This window comes from Tursiops truncatus, chromosome 8 (assembly GCF_011762595.2).
Source record: "Tursiops truncatus isolate mTurTru1 chromosome 8, mTurTru1.mat.Y, whole genome shotgun sequence".
NCBI classification, from domain to species: domain Eukaryota; kingdom Metazoa; phylum Chordata; class Mammalia; order Artiodactyla; family Delphinidae; genus Tursiops; species Tursiops truncatus.
The window spans coordinates 54,653,621-54,668,891 of NC_047041.1; the positions used below are offsets into that span (position 1 = coordinate 54,653,621).

A 15,271-nucleotide genomic window follows, 5' to 3' on the forward strand; every position below is an offset into this window, starting at 1 on the left:
CCGGCCTCCCTTCCCCTGCTTTCAGCGCCACTAGAGTTTAAGACCCCTATGTTCCATGGCCCTCCCCAAGGACGCCTTCTTCAAGTGGGGCTTTAAAGCCCCACTGGGTGAAAGTCCCAGGGATCTCTCCCTCACCCCTGCATTTGAGGCCTCTCTTGTCCCAAGGCATGTGGGAGGATGGAGTACCAATCTGAGGACTGTGAAGGCTGGGGTCTCACTCTGACCCTCCCTTGTCCCCCAGACTTCAGATCCTTCCCATATAGGCGGGGGCCAGCCTCCGGCTCAGGGAGCCCAAGCCCTGGGGGGCCTAAGCCACATGATGGGCAGGCACCCCAACCCTACCCATGGCCTGAATGTCCTGGGGTCTGTGCCATTGTTCACCCGTGACCCCTCTCAAGTGCCAGCCACCTCTGTCCGGGTCCACTTGTCCTTCCCAACTCCACGGATGAGCCTCCTCCAGGGGGCCTTCCTAATCCCACCACAGGGCTCTCACAGGTCCTGTACTGCTCTTATAGTTAGGTGTCCTCCATGTGTCCTTCCCCCTCCCGCCCCAGGAACACGAGTCTCAGGGCACAGAGTAGACAGCAGGAAAATCTTGGTGGTAGTGATGGTGATGGATATTCCTGCCGTTCTTGGCTAGTTAGAAGGAAGAACTTGCTGACAGCAGAGCCATTCAGATGAGCTGGAAGTGGGATCCCTGTCACTGGAAGTGGGCAAACAGGAGTTAGGATACCACAGCAGTCAGATGCCAAGAAGGAACACAGCAGAGGGAGGTGGACGGGGACCTCAGGGAAAGCTTCTAAGGAGATGAGGTGGGAACTGGGTCTGTTAGGCTGGGAAGGAGTTGAGAGGCAGGGATGGGGGCAAGGGCCAGGTCCCAGAGTAACAGCCTGAGCAAAGGCAGAGGCATGCAGGGCCTGACAAGTTCGTGGAGATGGGGCGTCAGGCAGAGGGGAAATGAGGAAGGCAGGCAGTGTTAGCTGCAGTGAAAGGTGCCACCCACCCCCGAGGAACTCCCTCCCTCACATCACCTCACTCCCCTAATCCTGGGAGGTTATTGGGCTTTTCAGAGAGAACAATCTTGTCTCAATTCATCCTTATGGCCCCATGGCCCAGTCTAGGGAATGTCAGTGGATGTCGGTCAAATGATGGGAAGAGGGCCTCTTTATAGTGTTTATTAAACCAAGGACCAGGTGTTGGGTAGGGCCGGTGGGGGAGGACAGAGCTCTCACTGTCCTGTGGGCGTCCCTGTGGGACCAGCCCCCTGACGCCCACATGGCCAAGTATAGCTGGCTTTCACCCAACGCCTCCTCCCCCAACCCATCCCCAGGACACAATATTACAAAAGCGAACAAATGCAATGTCTTTCTTCTTTTACAAATGGCATGTTTCCATCCCCTGCCAGCAGGGACCTGGATGGGGCGGGGGATGGGGGGTTGGGGAGGGGGTGGGGGGGTGGGGGTGGGTTGAAAGTGACAGTCCATTAAAAAGGCAACAACTTTTATTAACCCCATGCTAAGGAGAGAGCCCAGGGCTGGGAAGCTGAGATGCCACCCTGGTGGCGGAGCATAAACATGGGTGGGGTCTCCCCTACCTCCTTCACTGCATTCTCAGTAGGATGAGCTGGGCTGTCGGGCACAGGGCCAGTGGGGTCTGAGGGAGCTCAGGGCCTGGAGGGGCTCCAGGACTGCATCTAGAGGCAGTACCTTAGGGGTCAATGGGCGCATTTCCATTCTTGATGCTGGGGGACACCGCCCCCCCCCCCCCCCCACCCAGAGTGGGAAACTGGCAGGGCTGGGACTGGTATCCCTGAGGCTTCTAGAGGCTCCGAGGTGAACTGACTTAGCCTGTGCCACAGCCGGTTACCGGGCCCAGAGTGCCACCCCCGAGGCCCTGGTCTCTCCTCCTGGGGACGACAGGGAAAGGGCACAAATGGCAGGATGTGAGTCTTGGAAGCAAGGGGGAGCCCAGAAAGGGGAGAGGGGAGAAAAGTGCAAAGGGGCCCTGCTGGGAGGCTGGACATTGGGTCCATTCACGCTTCTGCCACTGTAGGACCTCAGAATAGCATTTTTCCTTTCCTCGGCCTGAGTTTCCCCATCTGGCACATGAGGAGGTGGACTAGAGTTTTTTCTCCAGTCCTTTCTATAAAGTTCTATCCAGAGTTCTAGGGGAAGAAAAAAGGATGAAGTAGCCCTCACATGCCCAGAGCAAAGAGAGGGCTGTGTCGTAAAAGAAACCCATGCCTGAGTGGCTGGACCTCTGCCCCGCAGCACTACCTCCCGCCCGCCCTCCTCCTGTCATGGGTCAGGTTGGTCCAGGCCTCAGGGAAGGCACTTTGGGGACAAGTAGGGAAGGACAGCAGGGGACTGCTGTCTGGTTTGGCATCGAAGACCCTCAGCTATGGTCTGGAGAGCAACATAGACAAACGGGCAAAATCTTGCTCCTGGGTGTGGGTCCCAGGTTCAAAGCCTCTCTTTCAATGATGCTGCCACACAGGCCTACAGAGTCCCTGCTGGCATTGGCACGTTAAAATATAAATTACCCAGGACCCAAGGGAGCCCAGGGCAAAGTCTGTTACATGGCCCCAGGCCACACCATTCGTCACAAGGTATCAGAGCCCCCAGCAGCTAATTCCTGGGTGTCTATGCAGTGCAGGGCCACCTTGGGGGTGGAGCCAGGCTGCCTGGGGTAGGTGCCCTCCCGCACCAGGCGCCGGCACTGCACGCCCTGGCCCACGCTGATGCTCTGCAGCGCCGGGAGGTGGAGAAGCAGCTTCTCGGGCAGGGGCACCAGGCCCGTGCCTGACAGGTCCAGCTCCTGCAGGGAGCCCAGGCCTGAGAACACCTCGGGTCCTGCCCACTTGAGCTTGGGGTTGCTTGACAAATCCAGGACCTGCAGGCCCTGCAGCTCACGGAAGCCATAGGGCACCAGCTGGGGGAGACGCTGCAGGCTGCCCAGCGACAGGTGTGTAAGGCCCGCCAGCCCCTCGAAGGCCCCTGGACCGATGGCCGCCAGTGGGTTCCCGTCCAAGCTCAGGTAGCGCAGGGGCAAGTCCCGGAGGTCGGGCACAGTGTGGAGCCGGTTCCAGGCCAGGTTCAGGCTCTGAATGGTGGGCGCTGGCAGGCTGGCCCGCGCGGGGTGGGGCACGAGGCTGTGGAGGAGGTTGTGCGAGAGGTCCACGTGCAGCGCCCTGCCCTGGCTGTGGGTGGCGAAGGCGGACACGGAGACCTCGCGGAGCCGGTTGTGGCTCAGGTTCACGTCGCTCAGGGGCGAGCTGGTGAAGCTCTCGGCGGGCAGCGCGGCCAGGCCATTGTGGCTGAGGTCGAGTGACTCCAGGTAGCGAAGGCGGGAGAAGGCCGTGGGCGAGAACCTGGTGAGCAGGTTGTGGCTGAGATCCAGGCCGGCCAGCGTGGTGTAGCCCGGGCCTGCCAGCACGGACTCGTTCACCGTCTCCAGCCGGTTGGAGGACAGGTCCAGGTGGGCTGTGTCCAGGGGGATGGGCACGGGCACGATGTGAGGGCCCAGGCCGCTGCAATCCACTCGCGTCAGGCTGAAGCTGTCGAAGAGGCCAAAGGTCTCCACCTCACACTGGCATCCAGGGAAGCAGGGCCGGGTGGTCTGGGCCTCACCGGCGGCCAGCAACAGCAGCAGGGGCCACAGCATGGTGTGGGCTAGAAAGAGAGCCACAGGTGAGGGCTGGCGCCAGGCACCCCATACCAGATGGTTCTAAGCCACCCCATAAGACACCAGCTGATGTGTGTAGGCACAGCTGCAAATTGCCACCAGCCCCTTAGTGCCCCCAGACGCTTTCCCTGAATACCCCTCCTTATATAATTTCTAGTCCCTATTCCTCTCTGGCCTTAGTCTCCCCATCTGTATAGTAAAGGGGGTTAGGCCAGATGGCTGGAAGCAGGAGAACCCTTCCTTAAATAAGATTAGCAGGTGAAAGTGGGCCTGTTCCGGTTGAAGTGAAGGTGAGGGCCTGGAGCCTTCCTTGGACGTTAAGGAACCCAGCTGGAAATGCGCTGGACAGGATGGGTCTACAGCTTAGGGGCTAGGGTACTGCATTTACCTCTGCTGAGCACATGCGACATGCTGGGTGCTAGGTGCTGGATGCTGTGCTAGCTGCCTCCCTGCACGGTCCCACTTAACCCTCACAACCACGAAAATTGCAAGGCAGCCATGCTGTCACCACTTCACGAAGGGGGAACTGAAACTTAGAGAGGTTCAGAGAGTCATGCACGGTCACAAGTAAGTGGGAGTGAACCCAATGGCGTACACAGGAAGCATGGCTCACTGTCGTGGTTCGGCCATGGTCACAAGTAAGTGGGCGTGAACCCAATGGCATACACAGGAAGCATGGCTCACTGTCATGGTTCGGCAGTGGCTGAGCCATGCCTGAGACCCGCACTCCAGCTTCCCAGACAGAGGCCTCTTCCTGCAAGGGGGGTCTGCAATGACTGTCCCCACCTCACTGCTTTTGTGGGTAACAGTGGTTGGGTCCACGGTCCTAAGCCCTCTCACCCGGCCTGGCCTCCAGAGGCAGGATCCTTCATTCCAGTTGGGGACTCTGTGCCAAGCCCCTTCCCCCTTGCCCTGCCCTCACCCCCAGCTGTTAGGGCTCTTACACCTCTTTGGCCCTTCCTTTAACCTAGGGAAGGCAGCTGGGCTGGTTCCCCCATTATACAAATAAAGAGATAGAGGCTCAGAGAGGAAAAGAGTTTTACCCCAAACCAGTAAAAAGCAGGGCAGGATTAGAACCCAGGCCCGCTCAGTCCCAATTCCTCTGTTTTCATCTGCTGCCTCCAGCAGGATTGGCAGGAGAGATGGGGTCCAAGAGGGGCTCTTCCCACCGACATAGGCTACGATGCAAGCCACGCCTCTCCCCTGGCTTCAGTTTCTCTCCTGGACGATTGTAACAGCAGCTACCACTGATGCTGGGCACTCCATGTACACTGTCACCTCCGGTCCTCACACCCAGGCGCGTCTGTAGCCCCTCGGACAGTGGTGCTCGCAGGAGGATGCGAGAGAGGGTTGAGCAGTGAAAGCCTCTAACTGGACAGGCTGTGGCTACACGCTCCCTCTGCACAGCAGCCACTCAGCCCGGGAGATAGAAGGCACTAACTAAGCCTCACTCTAGCAGGTTCTTCAGCTCTGCACACTTGCCCCCCTGCCCCATCCTCCCCCCACCTGTTCCTCCCCCTGGTCTTCGGGGAGAGGTGGGCCAGGGACCTGCCCACCTTGTGGACAGGGGGTGGCTGTGGAGGGAGCAGCAGGATAGCATTACTAGCCCTACATGAAACTTTAAAGGGGCAGCCACTTGATCTGCACTTGGGCTCGGAGCACAGGCAGGGAGAAGGGGCGCTATTCTCCCCTGCCCCCCTATGTGGGCCCCTCCTCTCCCGCCCCTTTCTGCTGTAGAGTCCAATTTGAGGATTAAACCCGGCCCAGGTGCATCCTGGGCTTGGTCCCAATTGAGGCAGGACAGAGTGTTCCAGTGTCTGGAACTGAAAGGAACATATTAAGTTACCTCACACCCCCTTTGTTCCCCTGGTGAGCTTCTCACCGCAGAGGTTCATTACCACCTAGGGCCTCCTCTTCCCTGCTAAGCTGATCTGCCCATACCCACCCTTCCTGGGGTTTAAACAAACACCGAAGACACACAAAAAGGCCCTAAGATTACCCTTTGGTTCCCAAAGGTGATTATACAATGTGCCTCTTAAATGCCAAATGGCCCCTTATGAGCTCCTGCTTATGTAACACAGCCCAACTCTCCCCCTCCCCCCCAGAGAGGGGGCCTCTCGGGCCTCGGCTTCGTCCTCTGTACCACAAGGCAGTATTTCCTGCCCTCCTCACATACGTTGACACAACCCTCACTGTAGTGCAATGCAAACTGTGAAGAGCTGTGCACACGTGCTGAGTGGTCACCACTGAGCCCCGGAGGCAATGGTGGCGACAGCTGATACAGAGGGAGCAGGAGTGTAGATTGAGACCCGCCTGGGTCACTGTGCTTGTGATGCTCCCAGGGCACCGTGGACAAGGTCTCTGCTCAGCCCTGCACAGTGGACACCTCTCCCTGGGCCCCCGTTCTGTGCTAGGCCTGGAAGTTAAGTGGAAAGTGCTGACAGTGACAGAGCCTGTCCTCACTAAGTGCCGGACACATGTTCCCTTATGCCATCCCGTCACTCCAGGAGGTAAGCAGCCTTATGTCCATGTTACGGTGGAGGAAACCGAGGATGGCGAGAGGAAGGTAGCAGAGCCAGGAGGTGAACTCAGGCCTTTGTAACCTCGTCACTGGCTTGGTTCAGGTGGAACGTGTACTTCTGTGTGTTGCTGGGGAAAGAAGAGCTACGCATCCGGAGTCCGAGGGCCACGCTCCAGCTGCCATCGGCCGCTGGGACAGGTAGGTACCAAGCTTTCTAATACTCAGTGGCTCTGGGGCCTTCCTGAGGTCACAGCGGAGCTCAGAGGCCTCACAGGGCCGTCCAAGGCTGTTGGGAGAGGAGAAGGAAGAAATCTCTGAGATGCCTCACAAGTTTGGCCCCAGAAGGGGGCAGAGGCAGAGGTGTGGGCTAGTGGTCTTTGAGGGTCAGTGCCCCTGTTCTGCTTAGAGGCAATGTCCCCTTTGGGGTAACATAAGGAGGGGTGCCTTCATGTGAGTGTCTCACGAGATGCTGGGGTCTGGCATTGCTGCTTGGAGCAAAAGATCCAGGAGCCAAGGGGAGGGCAGAACTTTCCCAGGAGCAAACTGAGGGAAGATAAGGAAATCCCCTGCCGGGGGCACAGCCCCTGATAATTTCCAAAAGACCTTTGCTCGTTTGAGCTGTGAGGGCCGCAGAGCAGTGCGTGCAATCCCTCACTTTAGTGATGAGGAAGCTGCGGCCCAGAGAGCATGCAGTGACTTGTCCCTGGGTCCTCAGTGAGGTGATGGCAGCCGATGCTCAGGCTCTGCCTCCTGACTCCAGGCCCAAGCTTTCCAGCCCGCTCAAGACGCCTGTGGAATCTCCCAGGGATCTTATGGAGTCAATAAAAATAACGCTCAGAAGCGTCTGCAACCTCATGGAGGAGGGGGCTGATGCCATAATTCTAGAGCTGATCATAAGGAGAAATTGCACGCTAAGAAAAGTGTAACTATGCATTAAAGAAAAACCAATGCAAATCGTAATTTTAGAAAGTCTAGAAGAAAATATGTCAACCCAGTCGTGGTCTTTCTTTAGATGGTAGAACTCTGAGTGGTTTAACCATGTCTTAATCTCCTTTTCTCCTCTTATTTCCTCTCTTATAGTAAAAAATATCTATAAAACACCCTGAGTGATGAAGCTTCCTAAGAGGACTGCCTTGCGGCCATCTCTGCTTTCTCTGATCTTGGCTAGCCACAAGCTGAGCCTCAGTCTCCTCATCTGTAAAAGAGAGATGTTAAGAGCCATCTCACAGGCCTGTCATGAGGATGAAACATAGTGGTGGGAGTAAGGCAGGGTTCCCAGCACAGGCGAAGGGTGCAGTGTGGACCCCCTGCCTCCCTCCACAGATGGGAGCGGGTGGGGTGGGGATAAGTGGGTGGGCCTGACCCCATCTCTCTTGCTCCTTCCTCCAGCAAATATGTATCAAACATGACAAAGCTCTTACCACTGCCCTGCTGGAAAGCAGTTCTTTCCTAGGAAGCCACACTATGACTATATTGTTTCTCAACACGGCTGCTGGGTCTGGGAAGGGATGAGTAACGTGAGTTCCTCTTCACAAAAACCACTAGCCTCAGCTCCACGGAGAGGAAAGGGCTTCTTAGAGAGTGAGAAAGCCTTGGACACCAACTTGCAGTGTGAACAGGGCAAGTCACTTTACCTGGACCAGTTCCTTCAGCTGTGAACCTGGGATGCTAATGATGGTCCTATCAGGCTCAGAGAGGATGGCTGTGAAGATTAGACTGAGAAGACCAATGCCCCAGTAGAGAAATGAGGCCCCAAGTGGTAGAAGCCACATAATGGAAACACTGTACCTTTTCATTCTACCTATAGTACCCACAGCCACTGCAGACATTATTAATCAACCACAGCACTGAATCGCTAAGTGCAAGGCAGTGTGCTAGGCCCTGTGAGGTGTATGTTGGGGTCGGGGTGGGAGATCCCAGGGCCCCTGTCCTCATGGGGCTTACAAATCTGCAACGGGGACAGGAGAACAACTCATATCAAGATCACTGGCACCTGCCGTAGACCCAGGAGATCAGGACTCTAGTTCCGGATCTGCTACTAACTGTGTGACCTTCACAGTTTTCTTTCTTTCCTGGAGCCTCAGTTTTCTTTTCTGTGTAGTAGTGACTCTGCCTCCCTCCCTCCCTCTGGGACCCTGTGATCTACCCTTGGGAGAAAGGGAAAGGCAGACAGGTATTCACCATGGAAGGCCAGGGAGGATCTCTGGCCCAGGATACATCACTTACTTTCCAAACCCTGACCTGCAGATAAAAGGCATCTGCTGATCAGCCAGGTTATAGAACACAAGGGCAGCAGGACAAAGGCTTAGTAACTGCACCCACCCCTGGTTAGGGGGGTATAGCATAAGGTCCTCTGGGCAAGGGCCATGAGCTATTCCTTGTTGGGCCCGCTGTGACTCTAAGGAAAGTTTACAGATGGCCCGTGAGGTCAAAAGAGTCAGTGGTGTGGCCCTAACAGGCCCCAGGCAGGTCTCCCCACTGCGACACTCCAGACGGTGCTATGAGAACCTCTAAAACAGCTTTGGCTACATCATCGCCCCTCTCAAAAACCTCCTGACTTCTACTTTACCACAGAAATCAAGTTCCCTCTGGCACAGAGGTATCTGCAAGTTGTCCCCACCTTCCTCCCTCCTTCGGCTGAACTCCCCTCTTGATTCGAACCTATGGTGGCGGCCTTTGGACAACTCTCAGCCTCTTCTCATACTTTTCCAAACTCAGAGAATTCCAGGGCTGGAGAACTGGAAGGCCCCTCAGAGATCACGAGTAACTGAGGCCCAGAGATGGTCAGTGATTGCAAGTAAACGGCAGAGCAGGACCCAGGACCTGGGTTCTGATGCCTCACACTATTGCAGGACTGCCGCATCCCCAGGCCTGCCCTGGCCCTGCCAGTGGAACAAAGCCCGTTCTGTCCACTCAGGCTCCTGGGCCACGCCCCCCTCCTTTCCTTGCTCCCCGGGCCGGGCCTCTCACACCACACTATCAACACACCTCCTTCAGACACACACTCGGTAAATTCTCTGCCTCTGCCGTTATTTACCCGCCCGTTTCCTGGCTTGAAGTGCGAGCAGCTTGGGGCAGTGACCCTGCCTTCTTCACCTGTTCATCCCTTCCCCTACCTGGGGCCACAGCCAGGCCTGGCAGGCCCGGCAAACACGCTGGATGAATGAAGAGCCCAGAATTTAGAGTCAACCACGGGACTCAGACCCGGCTGTGAATTCAGCTCTGTACCTACTAGCCTTGGGCACGTCTCAACCTTGATGAGGCTCCGTGTCCTCAACAGGGGCGACAACACAGGGCTGGTGAAAGCATTAGGGGACAGTGTGTGAAACAGTCAGCTCGACTGCCACACCTTGAGTGCTGAATGCATGGTAGACAGTGATGGTGATGATTTATTAAGCTTCCTGAAGGCAATGACTGTGTTATTCTTTGCTCTGTTCCTCCCTACCCAGCTACCCAAAGAGGTGTCAGCACCCGGCGGGTCTGTGACTACCTGTGCTAACATCCTCTGGTCACCATGCTGGTGTCTGCTGACAAGGCCCCAACCTCCCTCCTCCTCTGAGGAGGGCTCCCTGGGGTTAGGGATTCCAGCTCGGGCCCTCCTGGCTCCAGCTGCCTGCCCGTGGTGCTGCATCCCAGCATCTCTGGCCCCTAGATTTGCCAGCTCCTCACCACAACTTCAAGGGGGAGTCCCTGGCCAAGGGGCGAGGTGGGCAGGGGGCCGAGCTCCCACCTGAGACGGGCTCTGTCTCCACCGGCTGCTCCATGCTGAGATGCCTCCAACCCTACTTATGTTCATCGTGAGCTCCCTCAAGCTGACGCCAACGAAATCCCCAGGTGGAAATTCCATTAACGTCCTGGCCCCCAGTGGCTTAGTCAGTTCTGGAAACGCAAGGCAAAAAGAATGTCAGGGCCAAACTCCCGGAGCCTTGTGGGTCGGCTCCCCCAACAGCAGCTCTAACGCCGCACATCTGTACAAACACGTCAGCTCGCCACGCACTTCTACAGCACCATCTCGTTTCGGCCTCACCACAACCCTTGACCGTGGGGATTACTGTCCCTGTTTTGCAGACTGACATTCAGCTGAGGAGGAGAGGAACCAGGTCTCAAACCTACGTGTCTGAGCTCCAAATCCAATGCTCCTTGTATGGCTGTGCCCCAGCTTACAAGTGGGCACGTGTGGATCGTGCTGGACTATAATTACACTTACCTGTCTGTCCTCCTGTGGGCAGGAATGGGGTTAGGTTCCCTTTTATGTCCTTGGCCCTGGGTACTGGGTCTGCCACAGAGCAGGTACTATATGAAGATATACCAGGCATTTAGAATACTACCACCTCGCCAAAGGATAGCTCTCAACCTTCCCAATGCCTCCTCAACTCTTATCTGTTCAGTCACCCTGCAAGATCAGCAGGTTACATGGCATTGTATCTATTTTACATCTGCGTAGAGACCCAGAGAGGTTCGGTGATCTGCCCAGAGTCACACAGCCAGTGAGGTCAGAGGCTGGACTCAGAATCCAGGCGTTCTGACACCAAGGGCCTAGCCTCCTCCATGACATCATCCCTGGAAGATAATCTACAGGGAAATAGACAAGGCTCCCAATACTATTTTCTCCATTCTGAAGCTTCGCAAGTTCCCTTCGGTCTGAGGCATGTGTGGACACACGGGCAGGCAGTGTGGGGCAGAGGAAATGGGTTTTACGGTCAGGCACACCAGGTTCCAGCCCCACCATACCTCACCTGCCAGGAGGCCCTCTCCCCTCTGAGTCTGAGTCTTCATCTGTAACATGGTGAGAAACCTAGTACTGCTCCCAGCAGGCCACTGGGATGATTACACAAGGTCAAGTGAAGACTTAGCCCTGGGCCTGGCACACACTGGTGCTCACTGCATGTGGGTTCCTGCCCCCTAATGGGTGATTTCAGGGGCCAGGAAAGAAAAAGGAGCCGTGACACCAGCAGACCTGAAAGCAAGGCAGGGGCAGAGGACAGAGAAGACTACGAAATGGATTCTTCCTTGGATTGTCTCCCAGTGCACCACCCAGGGTCTCGCTTGGGCTACAAGTACTGACCAGGCTCTACCAAGGAAGTTGGTAAGGGAGTTTGGAAAGGTCGCAGAGGCCAAAGCAGGCTGAAAGAGTTGTGTCACCTGTGACAGAATGAGACTCAGCAGCTACCCCTGGGTGGGTGGCTCACTGTCTTCCCCCACCCCCCGCACCTTGCACTGGTCAGGTTCAGGAGACCTCCTGGCCTGGATTGCTCCAACAGCCTTGTTCCTGGTCCTCTGCTTCCAACTGCCGGCCATGCTGGGCACCAGAGTACAATCCCGACAGAAGACCGGGACCCCATCATTGCTCCTGGTTTAAAACCTATCCTGCAAAGACAGCTTGCCAGTCTAGAGGCCCGTCTTGCTCATCGGGCCCCACATCTCTGCACAGGCTGTTCCCTCGGATGAAGATGACAGAGACACCCTACTTTTCTTTGTTTTCCATGCAAACTCTCACTCATTCGATTCAAAAGTCACCTCCATGTATAAGTATCATGTCATCTTCAAACAGTGACAGTTTTACTTCTTTTCTGATTTGGATTCCTTTTATTTCTTTTTCTTCTCTGATTGCTGTGGCTAAAACTTCCAAAACTATGTTGAATAACAGTGGTGAGAGTGGGCAACCACATAGCTGATTCACTTTGTTATACAGCAGAAATTAACACAACACTGTAAAGCAACTATACTCTAATAAGGATGTTAAGAAAAAAAAAAAAGTCACCTCCTCTGTGAGGTCTTCCCAGTCTAACCTGCCCGTCATCCAGTAAAAGGTCACCCTCTCCCTGGGCTCCAGTGGCCCCGTCAAGATACGACACACTGTGCTGTGTGGCCATCTCCAAATCTGACCGTCCATCTCCTCTCCTATGTGGGGCCTGGCCATGCGAACGGGATAAGCCAGATGAGTGAAATGTCCTAGGCAAAAAGCTTCCCTCTGCTTAGGAGAGGGTACCAGTGGTCCAAGCTGGCAGGATACTTAGGGCTTTCCCGGGGAGGCGGGGGCGATATCAAGTTTCGAACCATAGTAGATGCTGGCTCTGCCTTCTATTGTCAGGGCAATCCAACAAATGTCTGCATGATGTAATACAGACTACAAATCTCTTCTCATTTCATTAGCACATGTAATTCATTATCCTATTGAACATTCACAACAAATCAGTCAGACCAGAATTACTAACCTCATTTGAAGGATGAGGAGACTGAGAATCAGAGAGGTAGAGTTACTTGCCTAAGGCCACAGAGCTAGGAAGCAATGAAGTAAGTGAAAATAAGTGAAAATCTCCTTCCGACTCTAAGAGGCTGGAGCACTTAGCCTCCAGATTGGTCTCCCAGGCTCCAGCACCACCCACAAGCCAGAGGAAGGTTTCCTAGAATTACCAACCCCACCCTGTCATGCCAGCTTAAAAAACCCTCTAGCAGCTCTCCACTGCCTAAATCCCAGCTCCTAGGTCTGGCATTCAAGGCCTTCATATTTGGCCCCTGCCTTCCTTCCCAGCCTCAAATTGAATTCCAACCCTCCCTCTCCAACCTTGCATCTGACAGTCCACAATGCTGAACACCCCTGCGCTGTTTCAGAACATACAGAGCTGGGCAGGGCAGTTCCCTCTGTGGGAGATACCTCCTGCCTCCCTCCCAGGTGTATTCACCTGGCTTCCCCAGCCTGCTGCTTTCCAGCCTTCCCTTCCTGGGCTGCAGGGGCTCCAGCCCACCTTACTTCATCCCTACCTAACTTCAAAGCCACCTTCCCTCTCCCTCTTCAAAAGAGAAAATTAGTGCCTGGGAATTGGTCAAGTCAGAATGGAGGTGTTAAATATCAAAGTGTTTCCAGGTTCTAGGATCTCAACCAGTCAGCCGGAACAGGAAGGGAGGAGAGAGGCTGTCAGCACCTGCCTTTCTAGAAGGGAAACTGAGGCCCAAAGAGGGAAAGGAAAGTGCCCACGGTGAGGCGAGTGGCTTGCGCCCATCCTTCACGTCTGCAGCATTAAGCAAAATTCTAGGTTAAAGACTGGGGTGGGTGGGGGTAGGGGCAGGGGAGGGAAGGTGTTAAAGGGTTATCTTTGCCACCCAGGATCAAAAGGAGGCTCCCGGCAGCCTGAGCCCTCCTTCTCAGGTCAGACCTGAGCTCTGCAAGTCTGGACTTATCCGAAGGGTAGAGCAGGCAGGGAGGATCAGAAGCTCCTGAGTCACCCCCTCACCCAGGCCAAGTGTGGGCGGGCACTGCACCTCAGGCCGTCTCTGCCTGCGTTGGTTATCGCCACCGCACGCTCTGCCCCGCGAGGGAGTTCTCACCCACTTCCATTACAAGGTGACTGCGGCTCAGAGAGGCTGAGCAACTTGCCCAGTGCCATATTGTGGGCCAGTGGACATCCCATTCGAAACTATAGTGTGTGCAAGGTTCCTCCACCCAGCAGCCCAGCTGGAGGTCCCGGGAGCCGGCGCCGCGGGCAGCCGTCGTTGCTTTCTCACCTACGGGATTGGAGGGCTCGACACCCCTCGCCCCCGCCCCCCGCCCGGGGCAGGATACAAACGGAGAGCGGATCTCAAAGCGGAGCCGGGGGTTAGTGGCTGGCCTCTCCGCCAAGCAGACACATCTCTCTCGGTCACATACACTCTCTCCGAGGAGCGTGGGGCGGGCACCACCAGCTGCCCGCCCCTTTCCTCTCTTCAGCCCCCGATCGGGGGCCAGGACCGGCTGCTTACCTCTCTCCTCCCAGCAGGTTCGGCTGGCGTGTGCGGCGCGCTCTGCCCAGCCTCGGCTCGGGTCAGTCCTCAGGCGCTGCCGATTGCCCCACCCACCAATCCTGTCCCATCCCCTCGCGGCTCTAAGGACCCCTGGAGGTGAATGAGGGGAGGGCTGCCAGAGCCCCCCGCCCGGACTGCAGGGGGGAGGAGGACGGGCGCTGTTGCCGAGGAACCCGGAGAAAAGTTTGAAGCCAAGTCTGGGCCCGGGTGGACAGCAGGGGAGCGAGGAGTTGGGGCGGTGTCTGGCTCTCGGCGCGCACATACTCCACGGACACCCAACCCAGACACGTCGACAGGCACAGACCACGTACGCGGACACAACGATGCGCCCACCAGCACTCACAACCAAACGCGGGCCCACGAAACGTGGACACAGGCGCAAAACAGCCTCCTCAAATCACGGACATTCAAAGGCACAGGCAGATGCATGTCCCCGGACCAAATTCACAAAGACCCACAAACGCGAGATGCACGTGTCCGCACAAAGCCCCCAGAGGCGCCGGCCCACGCCCACGGCCCCCGGTCACAGCCTTTGTCTCCTGGAAGCCCCCTTCTAGGTCCGGGTTCCTCACTCTGGCCGAGTCCCGGGCGTCAGGCCGCCGCTGCCGACGCCCTGGGTCCAGGAAAAGTTGAGGGGCCCCGGCCCCGCCCCTGGGTCCAGCGCCGTCCGCTCGCGGGATGGAGCTGTGAAGGTTGGGGTGGGGGGGCTCCTGTCCTTCGCTCGCTGCGCGGACTCCCACTCCTCCCGGGGACCCGCACCCACCTGGAAGCCTGCGCCGCAGCCGCCTCGGCACGCTCACCCAGGCGGCCCGGTCGCGGGCCCTCTGGCCGGCGCTTTTCTCAGAGCGGCGCGGCCCGCCCCCCGGCCCTCCGGCCCCCGCCCGCCGCTGGGCGCTCCCCGGCCCGCCCCGCGCCCAGTGGCGGCTCTGGCCAGCCGCTGGGCGATTTAGGGAGTGTCGCCAAAGTGCCGGCCTTTCCCGGCGCGTTCCCCGCTCCGCCCCCCGCCCGCCGGCGGAGCCCTTGCCCAGCCCGGGTTCCACCATAGGGAGCGTCTCAAAAGTGCGCACGCAGCTCCCGCCCACTTCAGTCGGCCTTGCTCCCAGCTTCTTGCATCCCGGGTCCCTGCCCCCTTCCGCGGAGCGCCTGAGCCATCTCAGCAGATGGCCGCACGGTCGGGAACATCTGGAGGTCGCTGGAGTGTGTGTGTGTGTGTGTGTGTGTGTGTGTGTGTGTGTGTGTGTGTTCAGAGAGAGAGAGAGAGAGGCAGAGAGAGAAAGAGATTGGGTG

At 57.0% G+C, this 15,271-nt stretch overlaps 1 protein-coding gene across 7 annotated transcripts; it reads right to left on the reverse strand.

The window, feature by feature from the left end:
- Positions 1 to 1,159: 1,159 nt before the first annotated feature.
- Positions 1,160 to 14,906, reverse strand: TSKU (tsukushi, small leucine rich proteoglycan). 7 transcript variants are annotated; one of them, XM_033862221.2, is made up of 3 exons: positions 14,748 to 14,866; positions 9,936 to 10,084; positions 1,160 to 3,671 (listed from the first exon to the last, which is right to left on the reverse strand). In XM_033862221.2, the coding sequence occupies exons 2-3, from the start codon at positions 9,967 to 9,969 to the stop codon at positions 2,602 to 2,604; spliced, it is 1,104 nt and encodes a 367-aa protein (XP_033718112.1). In that variant the 5' UTR covers positions 9,970 to 10,084; positions 14,748 to 14,866; the 3' UTR covers positions 1,160 to 2,601. The 7 variants fall into 7 exon arrangements, with proteins under 7 accessions (XP_033718112.1, XP_033718111.1, XP_033718110.1 ...); XM_033862220.2 differs by lacking the exon at positions 14,748 to 14,866 and adding an exon at positions 13,943 to 14,071; XM_033862219.2 differs by lacking the exon at positions 9,936 to 10,084 and having other exon boundaries at positions 14,748 to 14,906.
- Between the last annotated feature and the right edge of the window lie 365 nt (positions 14,907 to 15,271).

Coding starts and splice junctions, on each gene's coding strand:
- TSKU (XM_033862218.1), bottom strand. CDS start 14,246: ATGTGCGCGCCGAGAGCCAGACACCGCCCCAACTCCTCGCTCCCCTGC. Junction 3,672..13,942: donor AACCTGCTGGGAGGAGAGAG/GTAAGCAGCCGG, acceptor CTCTCTTTCTAG/CCCACACCATGCTGTGGCCC.